This window comes from Pyxicephalus adspersus, chromosome Z (assembly GCF_032062135.1).
Source record: "Pyxicephalus adspersus chromosome Z, UCB_Pads_2.0, whole genome shotgun sequence".
Taxonomy (NCBI): domain Eukaryota; kingdom Metazoa; phylum Chordata; class Amphibia; order Anura; family Pyxicephalidae; genus Pyxicephalus; species Pyxicephalus adspersus.
Genome location: NC_092871.1, coordinates 1,842,301 through 1,863,402, shown reverse-complemented (window position 1 = coordinate 1,863,402; position 21,102 = coordinate 1,842,301). Strand labels below are relative to the sequence as shown.

The window sequence follows — 21,102 nt, the reverse complement described above, 5'->3', positions numbered from 1 at the left end:
CAAATAAGTCCCAATCCCCAATAATCTAATTATTTTATCTTATCCAATACCTTAAAAATTGACCGCTTAAGAAACAGGGATTTTTTAGGGCCAATTTTAAAAGTTAAACAGACATTTTATTAATTTTTAAAAGTTTGCATACATATGGAAAAATAAAATCACATTGCTGTTGTAAGGCCCGGATCAATATCGGTATTCCCCAGACACTAATCCCCCAATCTATCGTCGCAGTCTTCACCTATAGCAGCACGGGGGCTCAGGGGTTAGCACTCCGGCCTTTGCAACGCTAGGTCCTAGGTTCGAATCCCAGCCAGGACACTATCTGCGTGGGGTTTGCAGGTTCTCCCCGTGTCTGCGTGGGTTTCCTCCCACATTCCAAAAACATGCAGTTAAGTTAATTGGTTTCCCCCTAAATTGACCTTAGACTACATTAATGACATATGACTATAGTAGGGACATTAGATAGTGAGCTCCTTTGAGGGACAGTTAGTGACACAACTATGGACTTTGTACAGTGCAGCGTAATATGATGGTGCTATATAAATACTGTGTAATATTAATAATAATATAGCAGCCCCCGCTCAGCCTCGGGAGATTGGTTGTGTCTCCCAGCACTCGGTTGCCCCCAGAACTTGGTGTGCAAAGGATTGTGTCTGGAAATAGGCCGGCAGCCGACCCGGGACCCACCAATGCAGAGTAAGAAATGTCAGGAAATCCAAAAAAACTAGCTGAAGTCAAACACATGGGAAATCAGTCCATCCAGCGAAGTACAAGGGGCAAAGGGAAAAACAGGGTCAGGGTCACAAGCAGAGGTCAGTCCAGGCAGAGTTCAATGGATAGATGCCAAGGGAAAAAATCCCAGCTACAGGGATGCAGCAACCTACAGGGCACTGATCCCGTAAGCGCAGCTGCCGGAGGGAATAGGCGGCGTGCGCCCTCCTGCAGTGAGGTATCGTCTGGGATCTTACGCCCAGAGAGCGCCTCCTAACAGCTGTATAATAGAACATTGAAAAAAACAGACCCAAAAAAGTACAGACGCCTACTACATATTGGCTCCGCATGAGCTTGCTCCCACTTGATGCATTTTGCAGTTAATAATTCTGCTTTTTCAATAGTTTGGGGAGTCTGAGTATTTATATAAAAATGAATGTCTTTGAAATATATTTGCCAAACAAAAACCCCTGCCTTTTCCCCTGACCTTTTCTTTAATCCATACTCAATCACATATATGGACATAGGAATACAAAGATTTAAAGTTGTCTTTTTTGGTTTTTATATATATATATATATATATATATATATATATATATACAATATAAAGGTTCCTGTTGTTAAAATGGATGTGACTCCCTAAATTACAATTGAAAGTGCTAAAAAGGAGAGGTCTCAGTACCCAACGCGTTTCACCCATGTGGGGCTTCCTCAGGGGAGATACATATGGAGATACATCACACAGGAGACTCACATCAATGATGTTGGGAGTGCTCAGCCTTTTGTCAAAAAAAGGGGGCAAAACAAAACGTAGATTTGTAGGATATGGCATCCAGCATTTCTCTTAGCCTGGAAGTCTGTGTTAGATGGAAATATATAATCATTTCATAAGGCTGGTTCCTTATATAATGTATAAATCTATATTCTGATTGGCTGCCGGTGTCCCCACTTTACCTGCATTGTATTTCCCGCATTAGAATGAAATGATATCACACGGAAATGTAAATATTTTGAATATCATTCTTCTCCATTTATTGTCTTTTTTATTCTTTTTCTGTAATGTATCTTTTTTTTTTTTTCTCTCATCATCCCTTCGCAGCCCACACACACACGTCTTCTACATTAAAATCCATCTTCCAGATTCTCATTTTTCCATTTACTTGCTACCCCGAAATTACTGACACATTTGAAAGCGCTAATCCTTCTCGCCTTTATTATTTATTTCCCGTTAATGGCGTAACGTGATACAAAATAACCAGCGAACGGTTCCAAATGAGCAGCTGGGATGGAGACGTTCTGTGAAAATGCCGTTTCCCTGGCAACCGGGATCCTCAGAAACGTCTGAAAATAGACTCTGACACTCAGCAAACTTTTCTGAGACTTTGGGAATCTGCGCGGCGTGTTCACTATCGTTTTATTATTTTATATCTTGATACATTTTAGCATGTGCTGATATGGCACGGATAATGATTTTTGCTTTTTTAATCCAGGAATGCGTTTCCGGTCCGATGACGGCCGGTGAACCTCTTAATGCGCCATTATTCGCAGGATTCCTGGAGGTCAGAGGTCGGCGGCTGGGTCGGCTCTGCAGTCTTTTCAGACCTCAGATTTCTGTATCTCAGGAGACCGAATCCAATTCATCTCTGCTTTGAAGGCTCTTTAAATAAAGCGTGGCAAACACGTGTGAAATAGAGTTCGGGATTGGGGAAGGAAACCCTTTAAAGGAAGACTCCGCTTTCATTACATTTCATATAGATTAGTTTTCAATAAGAATTTGTCATAGCAAAAAAAAAAAAAATCAGCTGGCTGAGATAACAACAGATATAGCTTTCTTGTGAGCATGTCAACAGCATTGAGGATATAAAGAGGACTGGCCGAGCTTCTCATCCCCCTGCTCTTGTAATTGTCTCAATTCTTACCACAGAGTTTGAGGTGCAACAGCCTGATTGCCATCCACTGACAATGCCTTAGGACTCTCATACTGAGTGCTTTCTCCATAAAGAATGCTGGAATGGGGGCATACGCTGGTCTGTAGGTGCACAACCAGGTAAATGTTGGACATCTTCCAGAAAATGATCATTTGCCTGGTTAGCACCATCCACCATTGTTTTTTACCTGACCAATGAGTCGCCCCTGCACCCATTACCTATATAGGGTAGAGCTCCTCTTTACCCAACCAATGATGTTCCCATGCGAAAACCATTGTAATTGGGGAGAGCTCCTCTTTACCTGACCAACGACATCCCCCTGCACCAACCACCGATATTGGGGAGAGCTCTTCTTTACCCGACCAATGACGTCCCCCTGCACCAACCACCTATTTCGGCGAGAGCGCCTCTTTACCCAACCAATGACGTCCTCCTGCACCAACCACCTTTTTTCTATGTTTGATGCTGATGGAGCCTCACACCTCATGATGCTTCATGTCAAACATCGCTTCATTTCTCTGCATGTGATTACTGGCTGCGTCTTTGTATGTGAGCCTCAGATTCCTGCAGATTGAGGTCACAGCCCCGATTCAGCATCTTAAATGCGGCGATGGATAGACTTGGCTGGGAATGTAATTGACAAGCGCTGTCTTCAAGGGGTTGTGTCAGGGGGACGTGCGGCTTTAACTGGAGATTTTGTGAAGTGTCAGAAGTGTACTGGCATCTACACAGATACAGAAAATTGTGTAAAAAGGGGTTTTTAGATTGTTTATTGTGCTAATCTGCACCGTGCTAAATTGACAAAATGGCAACGGCTTGGAGGACTTGTATATATGGGTGCCAAGATATGGTACAAGGAAGGAAAAACTTTCATCATTTTTTATTTATATAGTGCCATCATCCTCCATGGTGATGTACAGAGTATAGTAAAGAGCAGGGTTTCTTGACCTTTTTAACATAGGAGGACCTTTGAAAGAAATTCCAGATCTACTGGGAACCCCCTTCTATAATTACTATATCCACATGTCACAGTAAATTAGTGTGGTGGTCAGTAGGAAGAATTCCTCTTACATTGCTGGCCAGTGGGAAGAATGTCACCCTTACAGCCAAACAGATCGTTGGTGTCACTGAGCGGTACAACTTGCTTATTGCTCAAGGAACCCCCAGCAACCTCTGGAGGAACCCTGGTTGAGTAAGGCAATAGTGAGTATCATCAATGTAGACATAGTTCATGTACAGTGCAATAGGAACATCCAGCAATACAAGTATACATATGTAGCTAATGCAGAATTACATCCAGCAATACATGCTGATCTGATATCTACGTGCAGAAGGGAACATAATGAGAATGGTACCCAAAATGAGGATGGTATTAACAGAGTTTCCATTGCATCTCAGTCAGTAAACAGTGATGGTCCAAAAAAGAAAATAAATGGAAAACAGCTAAAGATTCCCCTCCTATTGTGTGATACTTCCTAATACAACTACAATCCCCTGGGATGGATGGTTTACACCCCGGGGTCATCGAGGAGCTGAGCTCAGCTATTTCCACAGATATTTAAACCCTGTAAATAACAGAGGTCATCATTGTCGGGATGCCCAGGTTACATTTAGCATTTAGTGTCAATGTGCGATGGTTAGTTCGGCAATCATTCTAAATAGTAAGTGGGTTGTAACTAATTTAGATATGATCACATATGTGACATGGAAATCACATGATCATGAACCAGGCTGATTACCAAGGTGTAGTAGAATTTTTCCTCAACAGCAAACCAATTGTAAGTAAGTTTTGGTCTTCATACAGACATATTGGTAATATAAACTGGAAGAGCACAAGCCGTGTCATGGAAGGATTGAGCAAAACCTCTCCAATTGGCAGCTTTGTTAAGACCATTTCAGACTTGATTGACTGCAGTGTTCTACCGCAAGCTCCAACCCCCAACCATGCCACTCAAGTGAATAAGAACAGCTGGAAACTAACCAAATTGGATTTGCCCTGTTTTGGGGACTGATGACCAAGAAATCACAGATCAATAACCACAAAACTGGCACCGGATCTGCTCATGTGTCATAGATCCAATTGTTCATGGACACCCCTAACTGTTGGTGATGGGTCTGTGATACAACTAGCAGAGTGCACAGCTATGGATGGGGATGCAGGTTGGTGTTTTCTTAACATGGCACATTGTGATGAGGAACATACATTTGCAGATTGCAGTGAAAAATTATTAAATGATCAGTCTAGTACCAATCAATTGGAAGCAAATATGTTACCTGGTATTAAAAAAGATATATTGGAGCCCTGGCTCAGGATTCTGATAGGTACTTAGATCTCTTGATATCCAAGACTATTCTAGAACTGCCCCAACTCTCTGGAATGGTCTCCTCGTCCTATTCAGCTTGCTCCTACTTTCTGCTCATTTAAAAGAGCCCTCAAAACCCAACGCTTCCCCCTCACCTACCCGTCTTCTTCTGTCTCTTAAACCCTCACTACTTCCCACCATTCCATATCCCCCTCCTATTGTGTGATACTTCCCCCACCTCCTAGATTGTAAGCTCTTCGGGTCAGGGTCCTCACCTCTCTCTGTGTCACTGTCTGTATCTGTCTGTCATTTACAACCCCCATTTAATGTACAGCACTGCGTAATATGTTGGTGCTTTTTTAAATCCTGTTTGGGCCTTAAACTATGGCAATGACAAGACAATGGTAGGGACATTAGACTGGGAGCACCTTTTGGGGTCATTGACATGACTATAGACTCTGTACAACACTACAGAAGATGTGAGCACTATTAAATACCTTCCACCTATCGCCCTATCGATGCTGAAGGTAAATAAAATCAGCTTTTTGAGCACTTAGTGACGGTCCCTGGAGAGAACATCTACAGCGCATTCCTTCATCCAGGATGACATAAGTGTGAATCTCTCAAGCTAAAAGCAGCACGTCAGCCCGAGATCACCAACAGTTCATGGCAACATATACCAGAGCGCTGTTAGTGCATTGGCTGCACTCTACAGGAAAACTGAAACATATTTTTTCTCAAATTTTTCAAATTCTTTTTTCAATTCTCTCTTTATGTGAATGTTAACTGATCTTTCACAACACGTTTTCATCTCTCATAAAAATGTCAGCGCTGCCTTTATACTGTCTGACTGTCTCATTGGAAATCAATACATCACTGTATCTGCGGGTAGATGAGTATGGGGGGGTCTGAACCCTTCAGCGGTGTGAATATATCAAACTCGCCAGCCCGTCTTCCTCTGTCTCCTAACCCTCACTATTTACCCATCATTCCATATTCCCCTCCTATTGTGTGATACTTCTCCCACCTTCTAGATTGTAAGCTCTTCTGGGCAGGGTGTCACTGTCTGTGTTTGCCTGTCATTTGCAACCCCTATTAAATGTACAGCACTTCATAATATGTTGGCGCTATAAAAATCCTGTTTAATAATAAAAATAATAACCTGGTAGATAAAAATAGGTTTTATATCTTTATATTGCACATATCAGTCAGTGACAAGGAACCTTTTCAAAGCTACCACTGTCAACCTACTGCTGAAAGTGCATGTTTCAGGGCCCCTTCTGTAATTATTGATTAGGTGACTGACCGAGTTCAAGCTTGCGAATATAAGCTGCCCTGACATTCCATATATGCTTACTTGTTCTGGGTTATTGACTCCCCAATTAGCATCGGAATCTGCCCCTTATAATATAAGTCAATGATGGAAGATTCCTCATAGGTCCCCTATAAATCCAAATGCTCCAATAGTCAGTAAGCCTCAACAATCATACATACATATTATTTGTCTCCACCCATGAGGATCTTCCATTCCTCACCAGCGTCACATATGAGTGGTGGGAAAGTATTAAAAAAAGAAAGGGAGAAGAGAAAAACCCAATGCCTTGATGGGACTGAAACCCCAAACCATGGAACTACCAGTCAGCATCACCATTGTACCTCTGATCTGGCCACAGCTTTGCTTTAATAATCCCATATTGCAGATCAAAAGTAAACATTTCAGGAGTGCATCATATATAAATACCTTTAAAGTGGACCTGTCAGTACCTGTGAAGGGTTCTTTATTGTAAAACTATCACAGCCTTCTAATAGATCCAGTTTTACCAAACAGATTTATTAGGAGTTTCAGAATATTTAAAGATGACAAGCCATCAATGATCCCTATATTTATAAAGGGAGCCTTTCTGTAATTATTATGTATAATGTATATTGTTACAGGAACATAACACCCGCTAATAAACTGCTGTAGGGAAACATTCACCTGCAATAACCTCTTAGTAATGTAACAAGTCTGGGTAAATCTGTTACAGCAATAGCAATAGCATTTTCCCATAAAAATGTTTCATTGAGCTCCAGTCATTGATTTTTCCTGGGATGGGATGATGTCATCAGTCTGCTGCAAGCAGGAGGAGCATTTCCTCAATCTTTTCTCTCTCATTGATCAGACTGCAACATTGTAACTTTGTAGCACTCTACAAGGTGGGAGGGTGCATCAGGGGCTGATGTTTAGCAAATGCCCCAAGTGTTGAGTGTGTACAGGTCTCTTACAGTATGGGGAGGACGAGCAGGAGGGATCCAGCTGCATCCCCAAGGAAAACAGTGGCAGTCCTAAGCTGTGGGTCGGTCAGTGATCCGGAGGGACTGATCAGTGAGCAATGTGCAGGGACAGTTGTACGGACACATAAATGTTCGTCTTGTTCACTGAAAACTAGAACGTGTACACAGCTTAGCTCGCTGTACAATAAATCCCACTGAAGGCCACTACAGCAGCTTCCATTGAGCCTCCTCCAGCCCTTCATGGCCACCAACACAGGCCATATGGCTGCTTTGCTCAATCCTCCCCCAACAACATTGTATCAGAGTTTGCACCATGAACTTGTTTAATATTCTCTCAGATGCATTTCTCATCAAGACGCATTTATGATTTATTTTATCATTTCCAGTAGACACATGTCCTACACCAGCCAGGAATACGCACACGCTCGATGCGTCAGATAAACTTAAACGAACCCAGACGATCAGCGAGGTAATTAAATGCAGGGAAAACGCTCACCATCGAGTATCTGAGAGGTATACGCACACTCTGTCGGAAATAATGGAACACGGAGTTACATTTGTCTTGTTGATTATGACAGCCGAGATTTGTCATAAATGGTTTTTCTCCAGGGAGGATCGGACACAAGAGGAGGCGGAGAGCGGCGGGGAAAATAATAACACATACACTGCATTCCACCAGGGATTTCGGCTCTTCTGGCTTGAGAGTGTCCGCTCTTAGAAAACACATTTTCCGCTTGCAGTAATGGACATTGTTGTGCATTTTAGAGTTTTTCAAAGACCCCATTGGTCAGATAGAAACTGAAAGGGCATTGGAGGAAAACGTTGCGTATGGGACTGCATATCCTGCATTGGTGGAGTTTTATGGAAAATGGAAATGGCTCAGCCTGATTTCCACCTTACGAGGGCCCCATGCCGTGTATCACTTCCAAAGTGCCAAATGCAATAGGGGACAATGGAGAACAGCGATGTTTCCCAAAGTACCCTGTTTGCCATGGATGCCACAGTCAGGGCCATCAGGGGGAACAAGGGGTAATTTTGTACCAGGCTCTGATCAAAACAACTAGACTTGCAATGCTGGAAATTTAAGACATAGCAAAAAGGGGCCCAGGAAGATTATCTAGAATGGGGCCCAATGATGATTGATGAATGTCCTGGCCGTAGTGAAAGTCAATAGATCACGTACTGGCACTGTTTAAAGTCAAGGCCACAATGAGAAATTTCTGGGCCCCATAGATAAACTTGAGCCACCTTACCCTATCCTAAGCATTACAAAAATTAAGCTGATTTTATCAGGACCTGGTACAGGAGTATCCATTGTATCATCTGATGGTAACCTTGTTTAAAGAATTCATGTGAATGGAGCCTTTTTTTTATCACAAGACCTCTTTGCCCCATTGTTGACCCTGCCCCTTACATGGTGGCCCATTAAAGCCTCCCTAACCCTAAATAAAAATTTAACCCTCACTTTAATTTGTATCCAATCAGACCCTGGCATGGTACAGTTGTTGATAGATCTAAAGAATCTTGAACCATCAGAATGTAAAGCTGCGTACACACTTCCAATTTTTATCGTTGGAAATGAACGACGAACGAACGACGAACGATCGATTGGGCAAAAATCGTTTATAAAAAAAGTAGACGCGGACGAACGAGGATAGTCGTTGGAAATGAACGACCGGACCGGCGGATCGGATTGGACGACGATCGTTGACCATCTATCGTGTGTACGGTCGGTCATTGATCGTCCATGGTCTGAGCATGCGCGGTGAACGAACGTTCGCTCACTTCCTGTGGTGCACGTCACTTCCTGTATCGTTCAAACGATCGCATCTATCGTGTGTACAATATCTGCGAACGATCGTGTCGTTATCTGTATGTACAGGATCGGTGCTATACGATCGTTCGCAGATATCGTGCAGGATCGTTCGTCGTTCTTTTACCAACGATAATAATTGGAAGTGTGTACGTAGCTTAAGATTTCCATTCTGAAGATCACCGAAAATCCTATTTTTGCTTACAGTAATTCTCGCTTACAGTTTGCTCAGATCACTCAACATAAACGGCACAGAGGTGCATGCTGGGAAATCTCCCAGGGCAGCTGCTTTGCATATTTCTTTCACAGTAGGAGGGCGACCTTTTTACCATCTTCTGTCGGTCTAAAAATAAAAACCTGAAAATATCTTCTGATCACATCTGCTGCAATACAAAAAGCATCACAATACCAAATGCCCAATAAATAAGAGACCATACCGGGGTGTGCAGATTGGAGGGAAGGGGTCTGTATATGGGGCTACAAAAATTGCACCTTCCTTATCTGTTTCTTCTCTTTCTGTATCTCTGCTCAGTTTAACTCATGGAGTCAGACTAATACTCTTAAAAAAAAATGTTGATTCTCCAGTTTTATTAAAGAACAATGTGTGCAGTGTGAATTCCCTGCAGCTATGGATTCAGATATTGCAGGTCTGCAGCGTTGGCACAAAGTCTGTGCGGTAATGTATAAAACGAGCAGCGTTTAGACCGAGAATGTGACTGTTGGGATTTATAATGGGAGGGCAGATTTGGTTATAAAAATAAACTGTCTGCAATTGGGCTATACCTAGGGGTGACCTTGTTACTGCTGCAGTACCACTGCTGGCCTGAAGGGGTATACAGACACCTGCTGCACAACCCTCAGTGGGTTGGAGGTTCTCTGCAGGACTGGAAACCCAATTAAATGACATGATTTGTAGATCTCAAACCAGCAGACTCATGCAGTCTTCTTTGCAGTCACTAACTGTCTACATGCACTTCCGTAATGGCTCCATGGCCTTTCTCATAGTGTGGCCCCTGATGGTGACACAAGTGGACCATGCTGGACCATGTGTGCTGAATCAGACATTTGTAGTCCCCATCAGAAGATATTGTGATGACTACTCAGAAAATTGAATTTTGATATTACATTAATATGCTAAAATTTATATGGGATTTTATTGATTGGGTTTCCCAAATATGTTGTGCCATGTCTACAGGAATACCCTGGATGTACAGAAATTGTGCTTGGGATTTCAGACTCATAAATCTTCAGTTATTTGTAACAATATTATTAAGGAAAGGAAATATTATCACAACATAAGTCCAACTAAAAGACAAAAAAAAGTGTGAAAAATATATGCAGCCCAAAAGCTGAGGTTGGTCCAGAGGAAGGCAAAAACAACATGGCACAATGGAATGGCAAAACACCTGGATTCAGGACAGGGTGCTCCCTGTCCTACAATGTGAGGATTAAATGTTTGGGGTGCCCCATAGACTAACCCCAAAGCATAAATACCTGGGCAACTTACCTGCCCTAATTTCTGCACTGTCCAGCATTGTTGCTGGGTGGCTGGTCCCGTACTGACCAAGTTTCTGGATTCATCAGTGCTATGCTTCTGCAGTTTGTCCACCAGAGGTGCTGTGGTGACCATAGAGTAGGATAGGTGTACACACAGCTGAAGGTCACTTAGTAACTTATCAGCTCTGTCTCCTGATTGGCCAAAAAAAGTTGCACCTGCTCAATCCACCTTGCTCATGAAAGTTTTAGTTTCCTAGCTCCTGTTTCTACATTATCAACCTTGATTTAAATGACCTCTTATCACCTGCCAGGACTGACCCCGGTCTGATCTTTCACCTTGATCTTGCTCTGACCCTGGATACCATATCTGACTGTTGTGTACAACCATTTACTCTGGCCCTGCCTTACTCCTGCCTGTATTTTGGTTGACATTTGCTACCCTTTGGCCTCCTTTCGTCCTATGGGCAACTGGACCTCCATTAATCCTGGTTTCCCTTCCTTTGTCCTGGGGCATCTCTGTGCCAGGATTATGTATCTACCCTCCTGAGGCCACAATGGGGCTTGGCTATGGGTGAAGCTTCCATATTCCGATTGGGGAATTGGTCTCCAGTAAGCACTGAAATTGGATCAGAGCTTTACATTAACATGGTATATGTGGACTTTTTTTCCAAATTCACCTGAGAATTCACCTGAGGTTGATCCTTTGTGAAATGACTGCGCGGTTAGCGCGACTACAATGTGATTAGTTCAGCTAGTGACGACTTCGCCTGAGCTCTGCCAAGGTAATTAAGAAAAAGTAAAACCTCTGTATACGTCCTTGGCTGTAGGCACCGAATCATCCACCTTACACATGGAGGGGGCCACTGATAGTTGATTACCAAATGAAACCGTGTGTAATGAGACGAACGGCAGAGCCTATCCCTTGTTACCGTTCCCAGCTCTGTCGTCTCAGCTGTTGGCTTTCTGCTCCAGTGGCCTTTCACACCGGAGCAATGCGTCGCTTTGTCACAGGTCTCAATTCCAGCTCCGCAGCATGCACCGTGATGGACCCATCCATGGTAATGCATCTGTATGTTCTGGTAGAGACAAAGCCTGAATAAAAGCATTTATGGCACCATAAAGTACGTCATGCTAAGGTATGCTAAAGTGGCTCTCATCCAATATAACACCTTAAAGTGCAGCTGTTCTATACCTTCCTATAAAAGCCCATCTGTCCAGCAAAAGTGCACATTACCCGGGCTGGAATAAATCATACAATAATGGCGGAGAAACTTACAATCGGCAGATTTAATCCATGTGACCTAATGACAGACTGCATTGTATTTGTCATTTTTGATTTTGCCAATTTAAGAACTCTTTAAATGATTTTGCATCTCGATGAGTCAGGCTCAGAGGGTGCATCAGAATTATAATGGCCCTGCATTTCCTCTGAATGGCTACCAGCAGGAAGTTGGTCCAAAAATGAAAGTGTCATATTCCAAATATAAATAATCAGCTTCTGCAGGAAGCCTGTGCTGTATTTATTTACCACGCACTGGAAACCATTATATCAGTTTTATAAACAGTCATGGGATATTTTGTATAGTACAATTACAATAAGGTTCCTTTTAGGATAAAAATTAATTTCTGTTACCAGGCACTTTGTGATATTTACAATAAAACCAGAATGTCCTGCTGTAGAAAAGGACCCTTGCTTTCTGGTGGTCTCTCTGCAGAGGTCCTGCACTTCCCTAGCTCAGAGCCAGAGTTCTTCAAACACCAAAGTTTTTACTTCCTGCTCATTGGGAATGTTGAGTTCCCATATTGCGCTATTCCTGCATTGCATTTAGCTTATTTAAAACTGAAAGTTTAATGGGGCTTTAACCAATATTGTGAGTTCACCTGGCATGGCAATCAAGGTGTAAAAAAGCGCATAAAAATGGAAAAGCAATAGCAGCTCTCGCCTTGTATTAGCAACAGTCATGTTCTGGCTAAAGGCTACCAAACTCCTAGATCACTTTTACCCCTCAACCCCTCTTTAAAATTTTAATGCATATAGGGGCGTACACACACGTGCAACCTTTGTTACATCCACCTTCCCCATATGAATGCTTGTAGGGGCGCACACACATATTTAACATATATTACATCCCCCTTCCCCATACGAAAACATACAGGGGCGCGCACACATGTGCAACACATATTACATCCCCCTTCCCCATATGAATGCTTGTAGGGGCGCACACACACGTGCAACACATATTACACCCCCTTCCCCCATATGAATGCATGTAGGGGTGCACACATATATACCATATATTACATCCCTCTTCCCCATATAAACGCATATAGGGGCGTACACACATGTGCAACCCATATTACATCCCCCTTCCCTATATGAATGCTTGTAGGGACGCACACACATATATAACATATATTACATCCCCCTTCCCCATATAAACGCGTACAGGGGCGCGCACACATGTGCAACACATATTACGTATCCTTAGTATAGTAATAATTGCAGGGGCTTCATTTATGGCAAACTCCAAACTGATCAGCTGGGAAAGTTTTATATGAAGTGCGTCCTGCAGACAATTTTGGGTTTTCTATTTATTTGCTGTTTCATGAACCCACCCAATTCTATAACTTGACATATTTTGTTTCCATTTATTCAGCATATTCTCATTTTTTACATTTAAAAATGATTTTGGAATAATTTTGTGCACTAAAATTAAATGCAGATTATTTTAAAGCAGGCTCTGTGCTTGGCTTGGGGTCCCTGACAAACTCCACCTGAGCATTGGTCATTCGGTCAGCAGGCCCTGAGCTTTATAATATGCTTGTCCTTGACAGATATAGCGTATGGTGCCTAGGGACAGATGGTGCTATGTATAGCCATTTAGTACTCTGCAAATCTGGCTGGTGGTCTATCAAGCTGCCCACTTACCAAAATGAAATATCGCCATGCACGTGATAATTCCCTGAGCTTATGAATAAATATGGTGATTGTGCACCAAGGAAATCTAACAAAAACTGTATTTTCCATGTACATGATTGGATTGCTAAAGTCAGCTTCATCTCATGTATAAGGCTAAGTGAAATAACCCTTACAATGAGATAAATCCCTTTCCTAAGTGAACAGTCTGCATCGGCCTTGATATAACGCGTCCGAGGAGAACTCAACCAACACTATATAGCATAAGGTTCAGCTGTGCTGGTCGGATTTGCTGAGCCACTCACAATGCAATTTTGGACAAATTTGCTTTTCTAATAATTTTTTTAAATTATTATTTTATTTTTATTTAAATTATTTCAATGGGATCCAAATTCAACTACAAAACAATCCACACATGGGGATTAATATGAGCGAGCTGTCGGCAAACCAGAGGCAAATTTGGCCAAGACTATTTTTGAATATTAGCATGCAGGTTCTCCACTTTCAGAAAAAATAAAATGTTTTGGGGATTTTGTAAAGTATGAAGCTCTTCACAGCCTCTATTTAAAAAGAAAAATCAATTTTTATATTCTATCAATCTTCTTTGCAGCATTTGAGTCCCCCGTGTCACGGCTTCATGTGGCGGATTGTCCCGGATCTGATATCTGTGTTTTGCAGAGCACGGCCGTCATTAATGTCCATATCCGCTTTGTGGTTGAATTTCTCATGTTACGGTTTAGTATCGAACGCTTTGGTCGAACATTCTCATCTCTTCTCCTTGTTATTGTATCTCCGCAACCTTTTACTGTATCACTTAATAGATCTTCCTGCAGGTGACACCATGGCAGCGTCCTCCATCCTTATCATCACCCCGCAGACCGCCCTGCCACGCTGCCCTCTAATATCAGATCATAAAATGACTATTTTTACCCTGAGTGATGCAGTCAGCAAACATCGCCCTTGTACCCCCGAGCTCGCTGATTGTCAGTGCACAATGAGGCGAAACTTTGCCTCCAGCACTTCCTGATTTTACTTTTCCTGAATCCCAATGTAAACTACTGGCCGTTGTCCAGAGCTGAAAATGTAGGGATGAGGGAGGGAGATGGCTGTATTTTTACATAAACTTTTTACAGTTTTTAAAAAAAAGAATGAAGCATTGTCACTGAGCACGAACATTGGCACTGAGAATCCCAGAGCGCAAGTCAGCAACATGGAAAATATATAATCTGTATATCATTCAGGATGCCAAAAAAAGGTGTAATTTTTTTTATTAAAATAATTGAAGCTTTGTCCTCACCCCCCTTTGTAAAAATAACAATCAGCCATTGTGGCCATTTTACTATTAACAGACATGTTTCTTAGCATCAGCTGATTTATATAGTGCCAATGAAACCTCACTGCCATGTTATCAAAGCCTATGAAAATCGTCACATTGACAGCGATCTCCATGGGAAATAGTAAAGACCTTTTTTAAACAAAACTGATTGGTTAGCGTGACAGTCAGCACTTTTCAGAAAATTGCAGAAATAGTAAATGGGCTGCATGTCCCACCTCCAAATGCGGAAAACTGTTGCTATATGGCAGCCTTTTCGGATCAAGAGGGAACCCTTGAAAAACCTTTCCAGTCTTCAGGGAACCCCCCCAGCTATATCTACTTTAATGAAAGTACATAGCGTACGTACATAGTGTGGTGGTCAGTGGGAATAATGTCATCCTTACAGATAGCCAAAAAGATTATTGGTGTCACTTAAACTAAGAGGTACAAACTGCTCATTGCTCAAGGAACCCCCAGCAACCTCTGAAGGAACCCGAATTTGGAAACACTGCCATATGGTGCTCATAGCACCACCATACAAAATATCCTAATAAGTGCACAAACCAGGACTTTCATCAGGAATTATTTTTATAAAAGCTGCAAATTTGAGAAGCAAAATTATTGGAGTCAGAGGAGCACAACACAACATATAAAAATGTTGTATAATTCTAATCTGGACACTTATAGACTGAGCAGAATGAAGTCACTGCATCTGATTAGTGAACTGCTGCATGGCCAAGTGTTCTATACTTTGGCATTAGAAAAAAAAAATCTAAGTAAGCAACAGTTATAATAAATATTATAATACAATATAAATAATAAATAGTAAAAAATATTATAAAATAACAATAATAAATAGTAATAATAAATATTATAATAAAATATAAATAATAAATAGTAATAAATATTATATTACAATATAAATAATAAATAGTAATACATAATATAATAAAGTATAAATATTAAATAGTAATAATATAATACAATATAAATAATAAATAGTAATAATAAATAAAATAATGCAATATAAATAATAAATAGTAATAAATAATATAATTAAATATAAATAATAATAATAAAAATAATAAATAGTAATAATAAATATGAAAAAACTTTAATCAGATCTCATCATTCCTCAATGTATCAGCAGGGACATTACACAGCATAATACTCCTCATACATTCATCAGGTTTAAATGTAGATTTTCATTTTCTGTCTATTTATAGATAAGAGAATTCCTCTCCTCCTTCTATTGTATATGAATTGGAGTTGTGGAGTGAAGTGGAATCTGTGAAGTTTTACCCCAGGAAGCGATCGGGGGAGGGAGTGGTGCTGGGATGAAGAATTGATAAATTTAGGCATTGTTAAGGCTTTTCCTGTCTAACCCTGCATCCTGTATTCACTATACAAACATTTCTCCCCCCCTCCAATATCACTGGATGACCCTCTAGGTAGCAGATCCCCCATCTATACTACACAATGCCTTTTGCAGCGATAAATCTTTATATAGTATTTTATTATTTTTAAAACCTGAAATATTTTAAAGTGGACCTGTCAATAACTGTACAAGTCTGAATGAGCACATTCCCGGCATGTAACATGTCATTGTTTAGCATTGGTATAACATTGAAAAACCATCTAAAGTTTTTTTGTTTTTTTTTTCAGTTTTTCCAATGATGAGATGATGTCATCAGTGTTCTGTAGGCAGGAAGAAGCATTTCCTCAATCTCCTATCCCCATTGATAATACTGCAACATTGTATCTTTGTAGGGTGATCTGTGTCTGATATAGCAATAACAACACCACCATGCTGTACAAATCCTGTGCAGAGAGCAGAGCTGTGGGAGGAGCCTAGCAGACCCACCCACTGTTGGCTCCCTGCAGAAAACCACAGAAGGGGCGGAGACAAGACCACTCACCCTGCACACTGTGAGAGAGCAGCAGTGACCGGTCTCTATACCAGGAATGAAACACACAAAGCACAATAAGAATCTACATTTAGTCAATATTTGCTTATGGGAAAGTGCAGATTTAAATGACAAGATTGTATTTAGATTCACAGATCAATAATCAGTCCCTAATGTGTTTTAATATTTGTACCTAACCCCCCCCCCCCCACACACCTCTACCCTATCAGCGCTGTACCAGAACATGATTTATCCGGGGAGCTGTGAGCTCAGCCGCCATGTGATCCTGAAATCATCTTACATGAATCATTTGGCATCTCTGCACCCGGATCGCGGCACCATCTCTCCAGAATTTTAATGGCCCTCTCAGACCTGCTCATCTCAGTGCATGAGTGGGCTGCCGCGGATAGGGCCCCATTGTGAACACGGCAAGGAGAAGGCGCAGAAAATAAATTCTTTCATTTTCCCTGAGCTGAAGGGTAATTGTGCTGATGTACAAAGCCAACACACAAATCCCGGCTCAGATCTGTGCTCGGCCCTAATCTGCAGCCTTTGATGAGTTATACGATAGACTTCAACGTCCGGCTGGTGGTCGAGGAGTGTAAAAGGGGCCTTGTAGCCGTGAGCGTTTCAAAAAATACGGCCGCCAAATAAAAGCCGCCTCACAGCGCAGTGACCTTCATTTTGACTGGTAAACAACAACAGTTCCACACACCTGCAATACGTGCACAGCGCACAGATGTGAGCCATCTGTTCAAAAAACATTGTGTGCGTCCGGTTTTGGGTGGGCTGCCAGCGTTTTTAAAAGAAAAGCACTGTTATAATGCAACACACAATAATGCATGAAACACCTAACCTGCATGCAGTAACGCATCCCAATGCACCGGACAGGTATCGGGGAGGGGGCCTGAAAAAATGCAAACTCAGCATTGTCCAGCGGCTCTGCGCGAGTCCTTGGTAATCCGATTTATAGGCAGATTTGGGGGTTTTATAAGAAATAGCACGCGAATAATGTCCCTGAGAACTTCCACCCACTAATCCTTTTATATGAAACTTTCCCAGTGTCAATGGATAGAAAGTGAAGGGGACGCACAACAACAATAATCTGGGATGGAGAAAGTAACCTGCAGAGGACAAAGTACAACAAAAAGTTCCAATAGTGCGACTTATGGTGAATAATGAGATGTAATATAATGACAAATCTGTGATAGTGAACACTGACGATGAATATGGACTGTGGACCTTCTATATCGGTGTTTTCCCACTTACTACCATAGGGGAATCCATAAAATAACTTTCAGGTCTTCAGGGAACCCCTTCTATAATTATTATACCCACAGATCACATTATATTAGTGGGGTGGTCAGTGGGAAGAATTCCTCCTACGTTGCTGGCCAGTGGGAAGAATGTCACCCTTACAGATAGCCAAAAACATCATTGGGGTCACTTATACTGACCCGAGGGGTGCAAACTGCTCCAGGAACCCCCAGCAACCTCTGGAGGACCCCTGGTGGAAAATCACTGCCCTATATTTATCCATCATAGTAAATTCTGACTCTAAACCCTCTGCCTGTATTGGGAAGATTCACTGTACACACATAACTGTGATCAATGTCTCTGCTAGTAGTTCCCGCACTGATGTTGACACTGATGGGATAATATTCTTGTATAGAATTTTATAATAACACATAATATATAACACATAACTTCTCTGCTGTAAACCGAAATGCCAGTGCTTGGCTCAACTTCTATCATCACAGAATGGGATATAGATCATCGCATGCAGCTCCTTAACATAATATTAAAACCCAGATTTACTGATTTCAGTATTGGAGGATGTTTTATCCGATCCCTACAGAATATATCATTGATGGGTTGTATGCAGGACCTATAGAAGGTATCAATACCCAATTACATTGTGTGAAGTCCCTATAGAAGGTATCAGAACATTGTATGAAGTCCCTATAGAAGATATCAGTACATTGTGTGAAGTCCCTATAGAAGGTATCAGTACATTGTGTGAAGTCCCTATAGAAGGTATCAGTGTCCAGTTGCATTGTATGTTATTCATAATAATTACAAACTTATATCTGCTCTAGGTAACATTATATACCATCCCTACATAACACATGAGTGCTGGGTTGTATCCGGGTCCTATAGAAGGTATCATTACCCAGATACATTGTATGGGGTCCCTATAGAAGGTATTAGTGCCCATTTACATTGTGTGCGGTCCTTATAAAATTTATCAGTAAAATTGTATCAAATCCTTCTAGATGATATCAGTGCTGGGTTTTGGTATTTAGTCCTTGCAGATTGTATCTGTGCAAGATTATATTATTGATTCTGGATTCGTCAGCATTTGTATTTATACTGTGTATGTATTGGTGAGGTTTATATATTGTGCAGTGTATAGATCATTAATGGTAAATACAATATGGTATGTTGTATGTATATTAAATGATTGGATTCTCTCTCTATATGTATATCAGTGATGAGTCCCATTACATGTAATAGATTTTTATATACCAGGTGCGGCATTGTAAAGAACCACTTGACAAGTTCCACCAACTTGTATCCCTTTGTGTGGCAGTCATGAGTTTCATTCTTTCTCTAGATCATTAGAAAGGTAACTGGTGGATCGCCAGCTCTTGTGGCACTACAATTTCCAGCAAGCTTTGGTCAGGCTACCAAGGCATCCTGGGATTTGTATTCCACAACAACTGGCAGTCTACCAGTTGCCTTGATATAGTAAGGAAAAGGGTACACAAATGCAATTCATTTACACAGACCACAACAGTAATTAACCAATGTGGGTGTCCCACCGACTCCAATCCCCCTGTGACCCCCAGTGACCATTCCTTAGCACCAGCCAAGTTCCTACCTGTCAGGGTCAGTCTCTGGTAGCTCCTGGGGGGCAGTTTGAGTCTCCTGTGCCCCCGTCTCCTCTTCTTTGCCCTCCTTCTCCTCGGTGCTGGCTTTGGGGGTCTCTTCGCTGGCCTGTAGGTGCTCTATAATGTTCTGCTGGTGCCAGGACGGGATGGCTCGATGCTGATGGACAGGGGTTGGTCCTGGCACCGGTGCCAGGATGTTGTGGACGGGGCTGTTGCTTTTCTTCAGTCCATTCCTGTCCCGTGAGTGGCTCTTTAGCCTATTGTGGACTGGGGTCCCTCTGTGCTCATATCCTTCCTGCTGGAGGCATCCTCCAGACCCTGGAGAACCCTGAGAAGGGTGACTGAACCACCTCCAGCGCAGCCTGAGAATCTGCTTGACATCAAAGTCTTTTTTCCCAGACACTGACATTGTGCGACGTGCAATCTACACCAACCTGCATCCGATTCCTCCAGTTCTGGATTAATTCAGCTTCTCTTTGCCTCTTGCATCACACCAGCAGATTGTAGCATCTCTGGCAATATGGGAAACATGCTGCTGGCACCTCCAACCCATGCTAAGCTGCTACTGTCAATGCTAACAGTGGAGGTGGGACAGCACAGTGCCTGGGGATGAGGTCACACCTAAACAAGTAAATCAGCTTATTACAAGCAAAGTAGCTGCAAGACCCCCACAGGCAGCTCTCAATGACTGAGGCGTTCTCATACCTAGCTCAGCCCCACATCATCTTCTGCTGAGAGCTCACAATGCAATTCACCATGCAAGCCAGCACATCACATCCAAGCAGCTCTGGCTGCATGCTGAATCCAGGGGACAGACATGGCTGTTTATCCAACATTTTCCTGACCTGTCCAAGGCTGTGGATTTATATTCAGAATAATGCATTTCCTAATTTATTATTTTTATTTCCCAGGGCAAGTGAATGTTTTTTTTTTTCTTTTTTGAGGGTTAATGGCTTAAATCTAAAAAAGAAATAAGCAAAATGATTTGAGAGAACAGACAAATCCAACATTCTTAGATTCATCTTTGATGAATGCATGATTTGGCCAGTCTGCACAGTATCATGCAAGGCGGCTGATTTACTAAAGGAATTTAGGGTGTACACTGAATTATCATCCTGTACTTTGCAAAATCACTTTGCAAAGAATACTCAAACACATCCAAAACAGATATAATTTTTTCTCTGCACATGATTAGGTGGCTGACCCCAGCAGAAAGTCAACATTTTCACTAAGTAATAAATCAGAGGTAAAGTATGAACCCAATCACTGAAAGCTCTAATAAACTAACATTGTCACTTCCATAAAGGTCATTGTTCAGACACTTCCTGTTATTGAATGCCAACTCTCTGTCTAGTGTGTCTTGATGTTGTCACAGAAGCTTCCTCATAAGACTACAAATGTCTCTTTGCACACGCATCACACAGCACCCCAATAAATGCCATGTAGCCACGGTTGGAGTGCACATTGTAAGGAGAGAGCTGGTCCCTTGTCTTATTCTGCTCTCTCCTCCAACATGTCTCCTATTTGCACATGGGCACTGCAG

The 21,102-nt window shown here is 41.9% G+C and overlaps 1 protein-coding gene across 1 annotated transcript in view; it reads right to left on the bottom strand.

Moving 5' to 3' along the window:
- The window catches only part of KLHL4 (kelch like family member 4), an 83,243-nt gene extending 63,275 nt beyond the window's left edge, over positions 1-19,968 (bottom strand). The window contains exon 1 of the mRNA XM_072430649.1: positions 19,550-19,968. Coding sequence (XP_072286750.1) covers positions 19,550-19,968 — 419 coding nt within the window. The remainder of the gene's footprint in view (positions 1-19,549) is intronic.
- Positions 19,969-21,102: the final 1,134 nt, after the last annotated feature.